The 19541-nt window shown below is 38.0% G+C and overlaps 1 protein-coding gene across 1 annotated transcript in view; it reads right to left on the reverse strand.

Annotated features, from left to right (window-relative positions):
* LOC124245186 (reversion-inducing cysteine-rich protein with Kazal motifs-like) overlaps positions 1 to 19328 on the reverse strand; it is a 35672-nt gene extending 16344 nt beyond the window's left edge. The window contains 5 exon segments of the mRNA XM_046672498.1: positions 6260 to 6439; positions 8988 to 9255; positions 11153 to 11350; positions 13490 to 13523; positions 19308 to 19328. Coding sequence (XP_046528454.1) covers positions 6260 to 6439; positions 8988 to 9255; positions 11153 to 11350; positions 13490 to 13523; positions 19308 to 19328 — 701 coding nt within the window.
* Between the last annotated feature and the right edge of the window lie 213 nt (positions 19329 to 19541).

The raw sequence follows: 19541 nt of genomic DNA on the forward strand, positions 1-19541 counted from the left end.
ATTGCTAAGGCAATCCTGAGAAAAAAGTACAAAGCTGGATATATCACAATCCCTGACTTCAAAATGTACTGCAAAGCTATAGTGACCAATACGGCATGGTACCGGTACAAAACCAGGCACACAGATCAATGGAACAGAACTGAGAGCCCAGAAATAAAACCACATGCCTACGGTCAGCTAATCTTTGACAAAGGTGCCAAGAACATACAACGGAGAAAAGATAGTCTCTTCAATAAATGGTATTGGGAAAACTGGACAGCCACATGCAAAATAATGAAGGTAGACCACTATCTCACACCCTACAGAAAAATAAACTCAAAATGGATCAAAGACTTGAAGATACAACCTGAAACTATAAAAGTCCTGGAAGATAATTTTGGCAGTGCACTATTTGACATCAAACTAAAAAGGATCTTTTCAAATACCATGTCCTCTCAAACAAGGGAAACAAAAGAAAAAATAAACAAGTGGGACTTCATCAGACTAAAGAACTTCTGCAACGCAAGAGAAACTAGGATCAAAACAAAGAGACAACCCACCAATTGGGAGAAAATATTTGCAAATCATATATCTGACAAGGGGTTAATCTCCATAATATATAAGGAACTCACACAAATGAACAATAAAAAAATAAACAACCCGATCAAAAAATGGGTAGAGGATGTGAACAGACATTTTTCCAAATAAGATACACAGATGGCTAATAAACACATGAAAAGATGTTCAACATCACTAATCATCAGGTAAATGCAAATCAAAACTACACTAAGATACCACCTTATGCCTGTTAAAATGGCTATAATCACAAAGACTGAAAATAACAAATGTTGGAGAGGGTGTGGAGAGAAGGGAACCCACATACACTGCTGGTGGGAATGTAGACTGGTGCAACCACTATGGGAAACAGTATGGGTATTCCTCAAAAAACCAAAAATAGACCTACCATATGACCCAGCTATCCCACTACTGGGTATCTACCCAAACAATTTGAAATCAACAATCCAAAGTAACATATGCACCCCTATGTTCATTGCAGCACTATTCACAATAGCCAAGACATGGAAGCAACCCAAGTGCCCATCGACCGACAGTTGGATAAAGAAGATGTGGCATACATATATATATATAGCATGGAGGACTACTCAGCCAGAAAAAAAGACAAATTCATCCCATTTGCAATAACATGGAAGGACCTAGAGGGAATTATGCTAAGAGAAATAAGCCAGACTGAGAAAGACAATACCATATAATTTCACTTATATATGGAATATAAACAAGTACTGGGACAAAGAAAACAGTTCAGTGGTTACCAAGGGAAGGGGGATGGGGAGGCACTGGAGGTGAAGGGGAGCACTTATGTGGTGACGGTCAAGAAATAATATACAACTGAAATCTCACATTGATGTAAACTATTATGAACTCAATTTAAAAAAAGCAAAAAAAAAAAAAACCTTCAATATGCTGTGGACAGGACTATCATCTCCACCCACATCATTTCTTTCATTTCACAAAATAAATGTCATAAGTTCAAGTTTTTAAAATTGAGGTACAATTTATAAAAATAAAATGCACTGATTTTTGGGGTACAGTCTGATGTAATTTGACAAATATGTACATCCACATAAGCACATCCAAATCAATTAAGGAGCATTTCCATCACGTCAGAAAGTCCTCTTGTGTCCCCGTCCAGTCAATGCCCTCCCTGCTGACTGCACCCCAGAGGCCACCACCGTTCATACTTATATCACCATAGATTAATTTTGCCTCTTCTAGAACTTCACATAAATGGAATCCTATTGTATATACTCTTTTGGGTCTGGTGTATTTAGCTAAACAATCTTTTTGAGAGTCACCCATGGTCTGTATATAAATTGTTTGTTCCTTTTTATTGTAGTATTCTATTAATAAATGTACCACAGTTTGTTTTCCTAGTGGTTCTCAAACTTTTTGACCTCAGGACCCATTTACACTGTTAAAATTATTGGGTTCTAAAAAAACTTTTGTTTATGCGGGTTATATCCACCAATAACTATCGCACATAAATCAAAACTGAGAGATTTTTAAGGTAGTTATTAATTCATGTAAAATGATAATAAACCCATGATATGTTAATATAAATAACATTTTTTAAAAAAAATAACTATATTTTCCAAAACAACATCAGTGAGAATGGCAGGAATGGAGGTTTTGAAAATCTCTTTAATGTCTGTCTTCATAGAATACAGCTAGACTTTCACACCTGCTCCTGCACTCAATCTGTTGCTATACCATGTCTGGAAAACTCCACTGTTCACTCTTGTGAGAACGAGAGTGAAAAAGGAAAATAAAATTTTAGTGTTACTATAAAAGTAGTTTTGATTTCACAGGGTTTGGGGACCACGGACCACACTCTGAGAAAGGTTGGCTTATTCAGTCACCTGTTTATATACACTAAGGTTGTTTCCAGTTTTCATGCCTCTTTTCACAGCTAGAAATAGCACTGCTGGGTCATAACTTTCTAAGAAACTGCCAAACTGTTTTCCAAAGCGGTTATACCAGTTTACACTCTCACCAGCAATGTATGAAAGTTCCAGTTGATTTACGTGCTTGTCAGTCTTTTTAATTGTAGCCATTCTATTAGTGTTCAGTGGAATCTTATTGCTTTCAATTTGCATTTTGCTAATGTCTAATTATGTTGAGCATTTTTTGGCGCACTTAATTGGCCATTTGTCTAGCTTCTTTTGTGAAGTGTCTTTCCAGCCTTTTGGCTTTTTTAAAAAGTTGTCTTTTTACTACTGAGTTGTAAGAATTCTTTATGTATTCTGAATATAAGTCCTTCATCAGATATATGTATTACAAATATTTTCTGCCAGTTTGTGGTTTGCATTTGCATTTTCTTAATAGTCTCTTTTAATAAACAAATTTTTTTAATTTTTAAAATTTATCTAAAGTATTTTATTGGGTTATAACTTACGTACAATATAATCCACAGATCTTGACAGTTCAGTTCAGTAAGTCTTGAAAATTGTATTCATCTATGTAATCAAAGCTCCACCAAGACACAGAGTATTTCTATCACCCCATAAAGTCTCCTTAAGCCCCCTCCAGTCAATTTCCCCCTTCCACCACAGGCAATGACTTTCTTGATCTTTACCCTCAAAGATCACTTTTGCCTATTCTAGGACCCCATATATATGGAATTATAAAGAATGTATTTTGTTTCAGGCTTCTTTCATTCAACATAAGATTCATCCATGTTTTGGGGTTTAACAATAGTTTGGCTTTTTTTTTTTTTTTTTTTTTTGCTGTGCACTATTCCATTGTGTGGACACACCACAATATGTTCTTCTATTCTCTTCTTCATGAATGTTTTGTTTACTATTCTCCCAATTTTGGGTTCTTATGAATAAGGCTTTTTTTGGACATATGTCCATATGAATAAGTCTTTTTTTTGGACTTACGTTTTCATGTCTCTTGGGTAAATGCTTCAGAATACAATTGCTGGGTCATAGATTTAACTTGTTAAGAGACTGCAAGAAAACTCTCCACAGTGCTTAAACCACCTTAAACTCTCAGGAGCAAAGTATGAGAGTTTTATTTGCTTCACACGCTTGTCAGTCTTTTAATTTTAGCCATTCTAGTGGGTGTGAACAGGTATCTCACTGAGGTTTTAATTTGCATTTTGCATGACTAATGATAGTGAACTTTTTCATATATTTAAATGGCTATTTTGAGGTCTTCTTTGGTGAAGGGTCCTTGAAAGTTTTTTGCCCACTTTTTTACTTAGGTTGTTTGACTTGTTATTATGAGGTTGTAGGAATTATTTATATATTCTGGGTACAAGTCTTTTGTTAAATGTGCGTGTGTCTACGTGTGATATATAGAATATTTTCTCTCAGATTGTGGTTTGCCTTTTCAAGTTTTAAACAGTGTCTTTTGGTGAACAAAAGTGTTTACTGTTGAACTCTAACGCATTAATTTTTTCCTTTTTAATTACTGCATTTTGTCTTGTATACAAAATCTTTGCCTACATCTTTGAAGGTTGTCAAGACACTCCTATGTTTTCTTCCAGAAGCCTTATATTTTAGCTTTTATGTTTAGTTCTATGACACAGCACGAATGAATTTTTTTGCAGGGTGTGAGATAGAGGTTGAGGTTCTTTTCTTTTTCATACAGATATTCGATCATTCCACCATCATTTGTTGAGATGTTTCTTTTTGCATTGAACTGCCTTGCTACCTCTGTTGAAAATCATTCTTGCCTCTCCATTCTGTCCTGAGGATTTACTTATCTAAACTTATGCCAATATCACATTGTTTTAATTTCTGTTGCTTTATAATAAGTCTCGAAATCAGGTACTGTAAGTTCTCCAGATTTGTTCTTTTTAAAAAATTGTTTTAGCCATTCCAGGTGCTTTGCCTTTTCATAGAAATGTTAGAATTAGCCTGGCAATTTCTATTTTAAAAAGCCTGTTGGGACTCTGATTGGGATTGCACTGAATATGGAGATCAGTTTTGGGAGAATTAACATCTTAACAATATTGAGTCTTTTAATCCATGAACACGGTACCTCTCTCCATTTATCTGCTGTCTATAACTTCTCTCTGCAAAGTTTCTGGTTTTTTAATACAGAGTTCTTGCACGTCTTTTGTTAAGTTTATCTCTAAGTATTTCATGTCTTTTGATGCAAGTGTGTAAACTACTTTTCATAAATTTCATTTTCCAATTGTTTGTTGCTCATACACAGAAATACAACTGGCTTTTGTACATTAACCTTGTATCTCATGACTTTGTTAAACTCAAGGATATAAGGGGAGTTTGTATGCAGACTTGGGGGCATCTCCTCTTGTGGTTCCCTCCTTTCTGGCATTTTCTGCTTCCACATCCAGCCACTCTGGCAGCCTCAGCTCTGATCTCTAACTCCTCAGCCCAAGACTGCTGCTTTTTCCTTGAGTTCTAGAAGCCATGAAAGTGCCCACGAAGGAAAAGCTGAATAAGTGTGCCTCTCACTCAGTGCAGTTTCCATCTTTCATGTGATGAAGCCCTCTCCTGCTTTTGGTCACTCTCCAATGCCTTCAAATCAATCGATTTTTAGTATTTTGTATAGAGCTCATAACTGGTATTGGCAGGAGTGTTAGTCTGATATAAACTACTCCACCATGCCAGTAAGTCTAATACTCTATCATCAGTTGTAAAGATATCTCAATTTTTAATTTTTTTTTTTTTTTTTTTTTTTGCTGAAGAAGATTCATCCTGAACTAACATCTGTTGCCAATCTTCCTCTATTTTGTATGTGACCCGCTGTCACAACATGGCCACTGATACATAGGTGCCCAGGAACTGAACCCGGGCCACCAAAACTGAGCATGCTGAACTTAACCACTGGGCCACGAGGGCTGGCCCAAGATATCTCAATTTTTACTCAAAACTATAACCTGAATACTTTTAAGAGGATAGGACGTATGTTAGCTGGAGGTAAACATCCTGTGAACTTCCTTCTGGTCCAACTGAATGATCCTCTTCCTTCTTGACCTCTTGATCTCCGGGCTGCTGCTCACAAAACCAGCCCCCTCTTCTTTAGTAACTCTCCCTCTCTGGCTTCTGTGATGCGGCACTCTCTATGCTTCTGGATGCCCTTTTTCTGTTTTCTTCGCTGCTTCTTCACCCATTAGCTCAGTTCTTGGCCCTTATTTCCCTTACCCTACTGAATACCTCAGGAAAATACCTATTCAAATTGCTTCTGTAAAGAAAATGTTTTCGTATGAAATAGGGGACTCGCTGAGGGGGAACCTCAGCCAGTCTGTAGGTCCTTCAAGTAAACTGTCCACAAGAGGGCATCTGGATGACCAGATTGTCCAGTGATTTATTCTGCGACGAACTGTTTCCACTTGTGGTGGAGCAGAAGAGAGAGAAGGAGAATAGTAGACTGAAGGCCGAGGAGACTCTGAACTCTAGAAGTTTGAAGTACTTCTAGATTAGAAAGGACTTGCTTATAGTGCTTCCTTTCCCAGGGTAATTTACCAGATGGAATGTACCACCTAAAGACGAAATCATAAAGAAATGCTACTTCCTTTTAACTTAGCAGGAACAAAATCAGAATGCAGTCGTCTTGTCACTTACTTAAAAACCAGATAATTAATGATAAAAATATTTCCACTCCATGTATAATAATCTGCTCCTACCTGTTGTTAAAATTAGTACAGTGGTCTTTTCACTTACTTAAAAACCAGATAATTAATGATAAAAATATTTCCACTCCATGTATAATAATCTGCTCCTACCTGTTGTTAAAATTAGTACAGTAGGTAAGGTTTCTACAGCCCAACTGACAAGGTTCCCGAACATCTGCTAAACAGGTCAACATGGACACTTCCACTGGATTATATTCACAAAAGCGATCAAACTCTTGCCAGCTCTGTGTGTTGCCCCAGCTCATGATATAAAGTTTAGTGCACAGTTCCCTAAAACAAAAGCACAAATGCAGAAACATAGATGAGCCAAATGAACAAATAACTGATTCACATAAAACTCAAACTCTATGAACTGTACTTTAGAATATAAATGAGAAAAAAAAGTACAAAAACCAAAAGACTAATATCTCCTACAATTTAGAGCCAGGAAAAGTGATCTTTCCATGAAAAAGTTAGCCTTCTCTTATTTTCCATCTCCTTCCCTTCTGCCATGGTTGCTAGAAAGCTCAGTGCTAAATTTAATGTTTAATTATAGTATTCGTACATGTTTATTTTTAGCACAATTACTTCCCTCTATATTTCTGATCTCTCTTTTACCTTTACTTAGAGTAAGGTAAAGCATACAGTTTTGCCTCCACCCAGATATATTCCATTATAATTGTGTTCCCATTACAAGAGGCCAAACTGTGACATGGTCCTGAGACTTCTTTTAAGCAGCATTATAGACTTACAGTTCACTAGTTTCTCCATGAAAAACTACCCTAAAGCCACGTATATTCCTTAAGATATACCAAGACTGTCTACATGGGAAGGCTTATGAATTCTAAAGCTTCTATATACTACTGTATTATGTATGTATTCTTTTCAGTACTTGATGAATACAAAGCAACTCAAGCGCATGTGTATAGCTAAAATAATATCAGTACCATTTCCAAAGGCTTTCACACATAATTTATAAATGTAATAAAAATGCAAAAAAAATGTAATACACGTAATACAAAATTTTAATACTACCAAAACATACAAAATCACTCCTCCACTCCCGTCACATTTTATTTGACTCTCACAATTACCCCAGTGAGAGGGTATCTGTCCTTTTATGTTTGTTCATCACTCCACCAGGGCTTACTGAGTGCCTGTTTTGTGTAAGGCCCTGTTGGAGGCACTGGATACGTAGTGGCACATAAAAGAAACAAGGTCCCTGCTCTCAATGGAACTCACACAACATGGGGATGAGGAAGCTGAGATCAAGTTACTTCAGACACCCTGATCTGGAAACCAGCCCTTCCTCTAGTCCTTACCTCTCTGTATGACCTTGCACAGATTGTTTAACATTCAGAGTTTGTTTTCTATATATAAACAGGAATTATACAAATTGAGACTAATCATAAGATGATACCAATCATCTTATAAGGTTTCATGAGGACAAGGTAAGGTGGAAGTGAAAGTATTCAGTAAACCACAAAACCTTACATCAGGGGAAGAGAGGGCCAACAGTGTTTTTTACTGAAGTTCTTCTGGGATGACACAGCCATTCCAAGCTCCAGTGACTACAAGGCATAAAATTTTTTGTGGACATTCAAAGAATTACTCAGTACCCCTCCCATAAATACATTTATTAATTCCTATCAGAAACCCAATTTCCTTAATTATATCACCAACTTAACTTCTCTTTAAGCCATTCTCTTAATTTTCTTTGGGCGTTTTCCAGATTTTTCACATCTTTGGTAAAGTTTGATGAGCTATTCTAGGCAGAATTTTTTGCTAAAGGTCCATCCAGTTTAGAACCCATGGAAAGACTGTTTCACTCCTGGTATGTCATAATCATTCCAGGATATTCTAGTAATATGTTGTCTTTTTTCACTCAAAATATCCTTAATAAAGCAAAATTCTCTTTCACCTGTGTTCTACCATGACCTTATCTCCATTTATCCTTGTCTCTAGATTGTGTTTCTTCCATCCTATATTTGTATTGTTAATTTTTTATCCCTAAGCGTGTCACTCAAATGAATGCCAATACACTGCTATCAAACTTTGGGTGCCCGTGTCAACCCAGGTTATTCACCAATCTACACAAAAGGTCGGTTAAGTTCAAAGTTTCATAATCTAACAAAGAGAATATCCCCTAGATATCAGATCAAAACATCTTCTAAATTGTAAGCTTACCTAATGATAACTTTGAGGGTAGAATCCATATTGCATCATCTTTTTTTTCTATAGTTTGTAGTTCAAAAAATAATCTCTTTATTAAACCTGTTACAGTAGGATCCATCTTTCAAAATATAAGTACCAAAAACTTCTGGTAGGATTGTCACCAAAAATGTAATCACTGAGCAATGGTGTTAGAAGGTATTTTCCTTTATGTTTGCTTCTCCGAATTCTCGAATTTTTTCTACAATGAACGTGTAGTTTTTTTCTATTCAGGTAACATTGGCTTATAACATTATACAAATTTAAGGTGTACATCATTATATCTCAATTTCTGTGTAGATGACATCATGTTCACCACCCAAAGACGAATGACCATCCATCACTGTACAGAGGTGCTGAGTCATCCCTTTAAATATTATTGCCCTGCCAATGCTGATCCTCCACACTCCAAAACACAGTGCTTTTAGCACTCAATGTACAAAAACAATGTTTTATGGACACACGATGCTAAATAAATATTTGCTGGATGAAAGAATGAAAGATTTCATATCTTCTAAACTCTTAAGTCTACACAATGCAAGAATATACCACATATTTGCTAGACTTAAAATCATTGATTAAAATGCTATTTTCTACAGGTTTTATTAAAGGAAATTGAAATACTGACCTATACTTTGAAGTATTTGCTTTAGAACAACAATGCAATTTAGCCCCATCAAGGCCCATAGAGGGAGGCGGGTATAGAGTGACTCCAGGGTGAACAAACTGTGAACTTTCAAGAAAACACTGCCAGAGAGGATCCTGAGGCAAGGGCTGGGTCTTACAACCCTCGATGAGGCCGTCCACAATCTCCATTTCTGTTTTCTTAGACATCAGAATTCTCCTGCAGGCGTTTTGGCAAGCATGGTCTTCAGCTCTGCCACAGCAATATAAACCTACATTTTCAGAATATAAGTGGCTAAATTAGCTGGTGTTATGTCATGCATTGCTCAGAACAGAAGAACATGGTGGTGTACTGGAAACCATTGCTACTCTGAGCCATATGTCAATATCTGTGGGACACAGGGCCTACCAAATTCTCTCTCCGTTACTTTGCAGGGTAGCAGATAAGTGAAGAGCTAAAGGTGGACAAGATGTCTGTTACCAGAATTCACTACTGTCCCCAATCATGGGACCTCTAGCATCATTCCTACACAAACAGAAGGTCATCCTACACCAACAAGTCCTTACATGTGAGGTATTTCATGCTCCTGGAAAAGGTGCTGTAGATCAAACTGGAACTATTTCCTGCTAGAAACGACTGCCTAAAAGGGATTATGTTCTCGACACATTGAGAGATATGACATTTTAATAGCAATAACCACAAACATCGTATTTCATCACATTCTGGGATATAAAGCTTTTATAAATCCGTACAAGCTAGTTAATCTAAGTTATAATTTAAAAAATACAATAGCAAACTCTGACTAGATATCAGTTTGCTTCAGCCCTTTATTTTCTGCAAAGAATCAGGAAATCAAAGAACGCTTTCAACCAGACTACAGAATTCAGAAGGGTTTCTTTGAAGGAGTTGTCTCAGGTGTCTCGACTCTTTAAGAAACGTATTCAGGTAGCGTTCTTCTCCAGATTTCCTCTGTATTAGCACAGACATTTGGGATGGTTCTTCTTCTACCCTTAAAACATCTTTCTGCTCTTTTTGGAGCCACTATCACCTTAGCTCCCGCAGCATCTCCACAGCCTAAACATCAGTGAAGACAGATCTGCCTTTAAAATGAATGAAGGCTACTTGTGGCAAACGCTTCACCTACTGATTTTCATCACAGAGCCACACCACAGAATGTCACCAGTCTTGGAGTTCTGCTTTAGACGCTGGCCAAACAAGGACAGAGCACCACTTTTGCGTTTACAAAACAAGTCTTTCACATTTCAGCATAAATCAAAACATTGGCATCTGGCTTATAAATCTTACAAGTTTTTTGTCACTTTGGTTAATTAGTCAGTTCTTTAAAGTTTGATCATCTCTAACTGAAGAAAATGGATTTTAGGACATACAAAGCAGAAACACTGAAGACTCCAGAAGATGCAGCGTCATTAGGAGGCCCTGACTAAAAAACGTTATCAAGACCTCTTCTCATTTTTATGATATTTTTATTAGAAAAGTAATAACTGCTCATTGGTAATAACTGAAACATTACAGACGTATAATGTGGAACAAATAGGTATATAACTAAAAATAAATGTCATACTATACATTTAGTTCTAGTTCTGCAACTTGCTTTTTTTGCTTATTATATCTTGGACTTCAATGTAAACATACTTGTTTCTGTTGGTTGTATAGTGTTGTTATTATATATATATGATTTATTGAGTCAATTTTAATCAATATTTCTATTGATGGATGTTTGGGTTATTTCTAATTTTTGTCTATTACCACCAATGTTGTAGTGACCATTCTTTATAAGCATAGATATGTTTTTCCAAATTTGTGAGTTTTCTTGAAGGACAAATTCTGAAAAATAGAATTGCTAGATTAAAAGGTATGATTAATTTGAAATTCTCATGGTCAAAACCCAACTTCCCCCGCAAAATATCCACACCACCAGATTCTCCCAGTGCCTGTTTCTTCATACCCTTCAGACCCTTGACAGTTCTGTCTTTCTTGGCATCTTTTAGCCATGACAGTAACGTCCAATCTGCTAAATCTAAACACCAAATGATGTCTGGTGTTTCCCAAATGATCCAGACTGCAGATATCTTCAAGAAATTACCTCTTTTTTACAAATTATTTTACCAAAGATTGAAATGAGAGGAATAATCTAACTTTTTACTTACTATCTGTTGGGTTCCTCATTGGATAAGATTGGGTGTAATTGTTCACACAGTGTATTAATTGCGGACTAACAGAGGCATAATAATTTTCCACTGCTTTGATCTGAGATGGACCAGGAGAAGAGTCTGTTCAAAAACTGGCTTGACAGTATTCTCGGCAGTTTGTGTGATGGCCTGCATAACTACAACACACTGAGCCCACTGGGGGAAGAAAAGGAGATGACATTGAAATGGTAACAGCTATTTGCTAACATTAAATCATCATCATAATGCTGGAAAAATGTCTTTTTGAATTTGAGAAATAAAACCATGCCATAGAAGACAAGTACTGTACTTAAAACCAGCACTGCTGGAGGCCTAGCCATGGGGACATTCAGGTTCTCACTGGTATAAGAAAGTCACTATCCATCAACTTACAGACTATAGTCCCGTGGTCCTCAACAGGGGCGGTACTCGCTCCCTGGGAGAACTTGAATGCCTGTGGAAGTGTTCCTGGTGTTCATGATGACTGGGGGACTCTGTTGACTTTTAATGCATGGGGCTCAGGGCTGTAAGTGCTCTGCAAAGTACAGGACAGTCTCACACAACCAAAACTGTCTCCCAAAATGCCAACAGTGCCCATGTTGAGAACCACCGGGACAGCTTCTTTCCATGTTAGATTTGTGGAGATTTATAAACAAAGCAAAGCAAAACAAACAAAACCAAACTAAAACAAAACTCAAATGCCTCATATTTATAAAAACTAAGAGATATCAAGATCTTTTCATAAATTGGACAATTATATAACTGTATACCTTGAAACAAAATCCTGAAAGTTCTATACTGTTTGGACATCTTCAAGAATATGCCTAAATTGAAAGTTTTCACCTCACAATTGATATAACCTGCTTCAATACTGAAGAGTAAAACCCACATTTGAAATAAATATGACTCTGGACTTATGTGTTTTTATAAATCAAGGGGGACCATTTAAGGTATCTGGGCAAAGCTAGATGAGTGGCTAGGGGTGCAGATGGGGGACATATAATGGAGAAGAGCAAGAGACCCTCACAGGAGAGCAAGAGAGGTCTGCGGGAGGCTGAATGGAGCCAAGGTAGAGGTATGGCAGGGAAAGGTTAAGAGAAAGGCAGGTAGGAAATCTCCGATAATTATTACAGATGGTTGTGCACGAACCAAAACCAGGTTTCTGGTGAATTCCATAAACCAGGGAACGAGCAGGGAATTCAGGCAACTTCCAGAAATAATAATGATGATAAAATCATATGCAAACTAACTAAACGAGGTCTGAACTGATACAGGAAACTGGACCAGGAAACTGTTTCATACTTATTCTGCTGCCTAAGTTTTTGACTTGTAATTACTACCAAACTTACTGTGTTCATTGCTGAATTCTTCATTTTCATCACAAAGAACAATTATTAATGGCTACGTTTATCACTGTCAACCTCAACGAGGATAAACTGGGAGTGGGGAGGGGATGCCGAAGACGGAAGTGAGACAAGTGAGAAAAGGACAAGGATGCCGATCTTCTGACTCCCCCATTACACTGGCTTCTTTACCAGTGTGGGGGGACCTAATTATCTTGAACTCAGCCCCAGTTAGAAAGGGTAGAAGAGACAGCCAGTATTTCTTACTATCCTTTGATACACCCCACTGCCAAGCTAATCTAAACAGCTCTGTTCCTCAGATGCGTTTCCCCATCGCTAACCGCTCTCGCTATTCCCTTCACCTGGAATGTCCTTCCTCCAACTCCACTGTTCACATCTTGTCCATCCTTCGAGGCCCAGTTCAGCTACCAAGTCCACAAAGTCACCTCTAAGCACCCCTGCAGGATGTAATCCCTACTTCCTCTGAACTCCCACAGCACTTTATCAGTGACACTATCCCATATCCACCATGTCCCAGTGTTCTTTGTGCACAGGTTGTGTCCCCCACAGATGTGCGTCTGCCCTGCACGGAGCAAGCAGTGAATGAACGTCTGCTGAATGAACTGAGAGGCGGTCCTGAGCAAGTGCTGCATTGCATCATGGGGGAGTGCTTCCCTTCTGAAAGTGATGCCATTATTCACGCGGGGCGTGATCTTCCTCTAGCACACCCAGCACTAGTCTCTGCTTTGTAAATCTGCAACTAGGATACGGGAACTGTTGTAATTCAAGAATGGCCTGAACACTCCAGAGGAAGGAGCCTATCAGAATCCCGCCGTGTACAGTACTTCAGATGGCTTACTGACAACCTCAGTTCTACTGCCAGGGTCTTGGCAATATTTAGACAGCTAAATCCCATTCGTAAACTGTGCTTTGCTCTTTGGACTGGTTACATAACCATCGACAATATACTTACTTTCATTTCAGCTAATGCGACTGAAAAGAGCATTCTGTAAATTAAAGAAAAACAGAAATGGGCAACCACAAAGAATTTCTAATTTTATTCCACTTTATCGTTACATGGAAATCAGGATATCAAACTCATTAAGTCTTCTCTAAACCCAAAACTGAAAACAAAGAAGCTGCGAGATGGCATCCTGGTGAAAAGGGAAATCATCTTCCAGCACGTATTGGGGATCAAGATTATCTCTCGAGCCATAAGCTGACCACATCAGAGCAAACCAAGTTTACGTAAAGCAGTACCAATGTGTGTATGTGGAGGAACTTACAATGTATCAGTTCACAACTTCTTGTAGTATATAATACAGGACATTTAGGGAGACGTATATTTCATAGAAACACTGCATTTTAGAGCCGAAAGGACCTTGGAGGCCATCTCTAACCGTTCTCACACACGGCCTCGCACTAGAATCCCTTGGGCTTCCCAGGCCTTACCCGAGAACGCAGGACCAGAACCTGGGGGCAAAGCACAGAAGTCTGCCTTTTAAGCAAGGCCTCAAAGATAACTCTTACGTAGCCACCCTGGTGCCAGAGATGGGGAACGTCTCTACCGTTTGACAGATGAAGAAACTGTTTCCTCAGCAGAGGAGAGACTGCCCCAGGTCACAGAGCAAGCCAAAAGCAGAGACTGAGATAGAATTAGTGTTTCTAGAGCTCTGAGATCACTGTTCAGAAAACATCATACTGTGTTAAAGTCTTTGTAGGAAAATAAGAAGCAAAACAAGACAAAAACAAAAAATTCACTGTACAAACCCATTTGGATATTCATGGCTTGTCAACAATGATTAACATCACTCACAACTGGAAGAGAATGAATTCTTCAAAGAAATACTATGGGCATAAACGAAAGGTAGATGGAAATCAAGTGCACCCTTATTGTTGAATACAGATGATTCTGGCTTTTAATTACAGCTAATGCACAAGCCAGCCACGTGATCTGGATTTGTTAAAGGACCAGCTTTACTGACAGTTAAAACCCAGGGATACTTGAAGTGTCCCTCTCTGTAGTGGTGTGAAGCTGCTCCACATTCATTTTCTCCATAAATAATATTCTACTGTAGGAATAAACCACACTTGATTTATCCATTTAAAGTGAAACAAAACAAAACAAAAACCCCAGGCCTCAGAGATGAGGGCTAATGAATTCACCCAGTATGAACTCTTTCTGCTAGAGATCTCATCGAACAAGATAAAAGTGGTGAAAAGTAAATACTCCTGGTGTTCTTGACAATGATCTCTCTTCATCCATGCTTCTTTGTTTCTGAATTTTCTGCTACCGGTTGTAGCCAGCCCTCTATTCTGGTTCAATGGTTTCAGGAACACTTTCCATAAAATGATCTAAATCAGTATTAAAAAGCAATCTGCTGCCAACTTTCCAGCCTCCCTTGATTGGGTGAATACAATTCTCATGGCCCTTCTCTTTCTAATAAGCTGGTTGCTCCTTTGGTTTTGGTTTTTTTAACCTTGTACCTGAAGAAGCATGTTTATTATCTTGGTGGCCATTCTGGGTTGCATGGTCTGACTTCCACTTTTGGTATTCTTCTATTATCTCAAAGTCTCTGGAGCAGTAGTTCTCAACTGTGGGTGACTGTGCCAGGGGACATTTGGGAATGTCTGGAGACATTTTTGGTTGTCATAACTGGGTGCAGGGGGCAGTGTATGTGCCACTGGCATCCAGCGGGTAGAGTTCAGAGACGCTGCTCAACATGCTACAATGCACAGGACAGCTGCCCTACAACAAAGGATGACTCAGCTCCAAATGTCAATAGTGCCAAGGTTGAGACACCTTGTTCTAGAGACTTATGAATCTGTTCAAGCCAGATTTTTAAAAATTTGACCTTACAAATAAAAGAAATACCATTCTGTGGATCACTTAGCTTCAGAGAGAAGTATTAAAAGACACAAACCCTGAAAAATGTCAGAGATCATCTAAACCAACTCCTTATTTGACAGGAGCCAGATATTGAGTCCTAGAAGGGAGAAATACTTAGGGATCCTGGCTTTCACCCACAAACAGGTCGGCATACTATGGCACACAGGCCAAATCTTGCCCAGTGCCTGTGTTTGTAAATAAAGTTTTATCGGAACACAGTCACATCCATTCGTTTACATAATGTACATGGCTATTTCATTCACACTATGATGGTAGGTTGTGTAGACAGAAACCACATGGCCTGCAAGCCTGAAATATTTGCTATCTGACCCTTTACAGAAAAAGTTTGTCAACCCCTGATGTAGAAGAAGGGCATAGGTGTCTCCCTTGATGTCAAATCCAGAGTTCAGAGATATTCCCTAAGTACTTCTCATTTCTCTAATGTTCACTGAGACCTTTCTTGCTTAGGTTAACCCTCATTTGTTGAACTAAAAGCTTTTATATTTCCACATGGCAGCACCTCTAGTATTCATGAACTGTTTTTACATCTTTATCTTCGTCTTGCCCAATTTTAAGGTTTAAAAGAACGATCCTTCATTCAAGTATACCAGCATTTGGCTCTGTTGCTTACTTTATACTCATGATTTCATAGACTTCAATCGTATCCCCCTATTTGAGAAAAGGTTCCTAACCTTAGGTAACTATACGTAGGTATAAACTATACCACAGATAGCGATACCTAAAGTACAATCTATAGGTAGCGCTACTTTTTCATCACTTAAATTATTGCTGATTCATTTGACAGGGCTTAAGACATACTACGTAATGAGTTACAGGATTAACTTAAAGTTTCTTCATTTCTTAAGACAGCCAATCTTGGGGTCGCAGTAAAGCGGATTCTTAAGTCTTTCAAATGTCTGATCACCATCTGGTGACAAAAGCAGAAGTAACTGAGGGCTTATACTCACTTGTATGGAACCTCTTTGGACCTTCCACCACCATCTATACCCAGTGTGCCTCCATGTAACAGTTCCCTCACCTCACTCATCTAACTCTACAACAGATCAAAGTTACAGTGTTACTGAGGTGAGGATCTGCCACAACCTCAGAGACCCAAAGAACACGTCAGTGTACTGGAGTCGACACGGTCCCAGGAGACCGTCCAACCCACAGCCTTTGCTGTACAGCTGGAGAGACAGATGCACACATGACGAAAAGAACACGTCAGTGTACTGGAGTCGACACGGTCCCAGGAGACCGTCCAACCCACAGCCTTTGCTGTACAGCTGGAGAGACAGATGCACACATGACGCAAAGAACATGTCAGTGTACTGGAGTTGTACGGTCCCAGGACATCTTCAAATCCCTTCCACAATATGTGAACCTAGTAAGGCTTTGCTTGAACATTTCCAGTGACGGGAAGCACTCTTTTTCTCGGAATATCTCATTCTAACATCCTCACTATTGAATGAGGCCTCCTATTGAAATGGCAGATCAGTATCTGGCTCCTCCTCTTCTAGTTCCCTAAAGAACCAATTTTCAAAACTCAGCTCTCTTCTTTTCTCTACACTTTCTCTTTCCTAGAGCTTCTTTCACTCCCAAGGTTCAAGGGTTACTTCACGGTTGACCTTGGGCATGGTATCTCTCCTCACCTTTAGTCCTGTATTTCTAATTACCTCTGAGATACGTGGTTTTACATTTAAAAAGACATAACACTCAGTATACTTCAATTTCTTTAAAGTCCCTTCCCAATGTATACACTATTGTCTCTGTTTTTTCTTTTAAATTCAATAATACATTACTGTTTTATACAATCTGTGTGTGTGTTTTAATTTAGTTACTCTGTATTTTCATTATTCTCATTTTCTTTTGCACCTCAAATAATTGTAGATATTTTAGAATTTCCTTCAGAGAAGGCTTCTAGTAATGGCAATTCTCTGGTTTTTTTGTCTGGAAATATCTTAATTTTGCCCTCTTTCTTGAGAAATATTTTTGCTGGACATGGAATTCTAGGTTGATAGTTATCTTCTTTCAGCACAGTTTAGGTATCACTCCACTGTCTCTGGCTTCCTCTGTTGCTAATGAGATATCAGCTGTTGGTTTTCTTTGAAGGCAAGCTCTTTTTTTTTTTTTTTTTTTACTGTTTTTAAGATCTTTGACTATGAACTATATCTATAATGTATGGATTTTTTTCTTTTTTAATCCTGCTGAGGATTTGTTGGGCTTCTTTAAACATTGCCTTTGCCCCATATTCTTTCTTCTTCTAGTATTCCAATTAGAACACTTTCTCTAACCTCCAAGTCCCTTAAACTCTCTTTCAGCCTGTCCCTCTGTGCTGCTTTTCCATATAATTTCTTCAGTTCTATTTCCCAGTTCACTAATAATTGTTTTTTATAATTCTCTGAACATCACCTCATATATTCGATCCACCATAACAAATCCTGCAGGTGAATTCTGCCTTCAAATCTGTGATTTATCTCTGAATACTCAACTCTATTGCTGTCATTTCAGTTTTGGGCATTACCTGTTTTTTGTTAAATTAGAGAAGTTTGGAGGATCTAAAACTTAGCCTACACACAACTAAGACTTTCAGTTTTCTAAAATACTGGACTTGTTATTTGTTATGTTGGTCTCCTATTACAGATTTATCATCTCCCTCTACTTAATAATGGGCTGAGCCTCAAAATATCAGCTTTCCAGGATCTAGTCCCACTTTGCCTATCCAAGCACAGATTCATAGCCCCAAATAGGCCTATCTTCTTTTTGTCCCCTGCATAAGTCATGTGCATTTTTGCTCACATGATTTTGATCCACACTCTTCTTACCCAAATCATACCAAACCTTTCAGACCTCTCTCTTTTGAAAACTCTTCTGTGATAACTCCCAAGATGCTCACTCTGCTTTCTGATTTCCCTGAGCCCTTGTGTGGGCAGTATATATCTTAATTATCTTGACTCAACTAGAGACAATTCTTTAGTATTTCAAGTCAAGTTATAAATGGCTTAACCAGAATTCTAACCTAGGTCTAACTCCAAAGTTTGTGCTCTTTATAATATATAAAATGGCTTCTCAGTATTCAATAAATATTTGTTGATTTGCATAGAAACCACATGCTATAAAATCAGATACAATAATGCTTTATATTTAACTGGTTGTTGGAACAAAATAGAATCTTAAATGGCATTAAAAATTTTTAACTTTATTCATGTAAGTAAATTTCTTAGGAAATCCCCTCAAAAGGGATTTTGCAGCAGCTTACCAGTAAAGATAAACATTACCTCTTCCAAATATAACTACTCACTCTGAATCTCTAGTCAAAAAACACAAAACCATCCTTCAGGGTAAATGCTAATCCCTGAAACAGTAAGCCTAAAGGAGGAGCTTACGCATCTAAAAGTTCACCCCAGGGACCACAGTGTTAAGGAAAAGGTACTAAAAGCCTAGTTTTATAAACTATTCTAATGTTCATAAACAATCAGTCCAGTTAAAATAGGTTACACTGCACCAAACTTACCCAATTCACTTTATATCAAAGAGCTATCATCTCCAGACTAGACTTCAACACTCCTGAGAGGGACTGTTATTTGGGGTTTACAATGTAGAACCCTCTTTCTGCATTAAAGTGCTTGTCTCTCTTTTTATTTCTAAATAACACATAAGAAATCAAATTGAATCTTGAGTTATCTTGAATAATTTGTAGGGTCAGTTTTAAATATACATATATATTACATATATAGTATATTACATGTATACATTTTACATATATATGTCAAAGAACCCTCTTGGCATACAGATTTTTGGGAAACGATTGCTTAATTCTAGGCCAAATAAGGGAGGATAGACCAGGAAAAGTAAACTACTCTTAGTATTTCTCTCATAGGACAGTGTTTATCTCTCTTACCTTTCCTGTCCCGTCCTTCATCAACACATACCGGCTGACTTCATGGGGAAATGCAGAAATCCAGACAAGAGAAGGAAGCACACTAAAATAACGGAGGACAGGCTACAGGAGATGGACAGTGTCAGAGATCATGTGGGAGAAAAGAAGGAATTATCAGTTAGCCACTTTGTTCAAGAGAAACTAAAACTAGTTATTTCAAAGGTAGGGACATAAGAAAACAAGGAAAGATCTTTT

This window comes from Equus quagga, chromosome 1 (assembly GCF_021613505.1).
Source record: "Equus quagga isolate Etosha38 chromosome 1, UCLA_HA_Equagga_1.0, whole genome shotgun sequence".
NCBI classification, from domain to species: domain Eukaryota; kingdom Metazoa; phylum Chordata; class Mammalia; order Perissodactyla; family Equidae; genus Equus; species Equus quagga.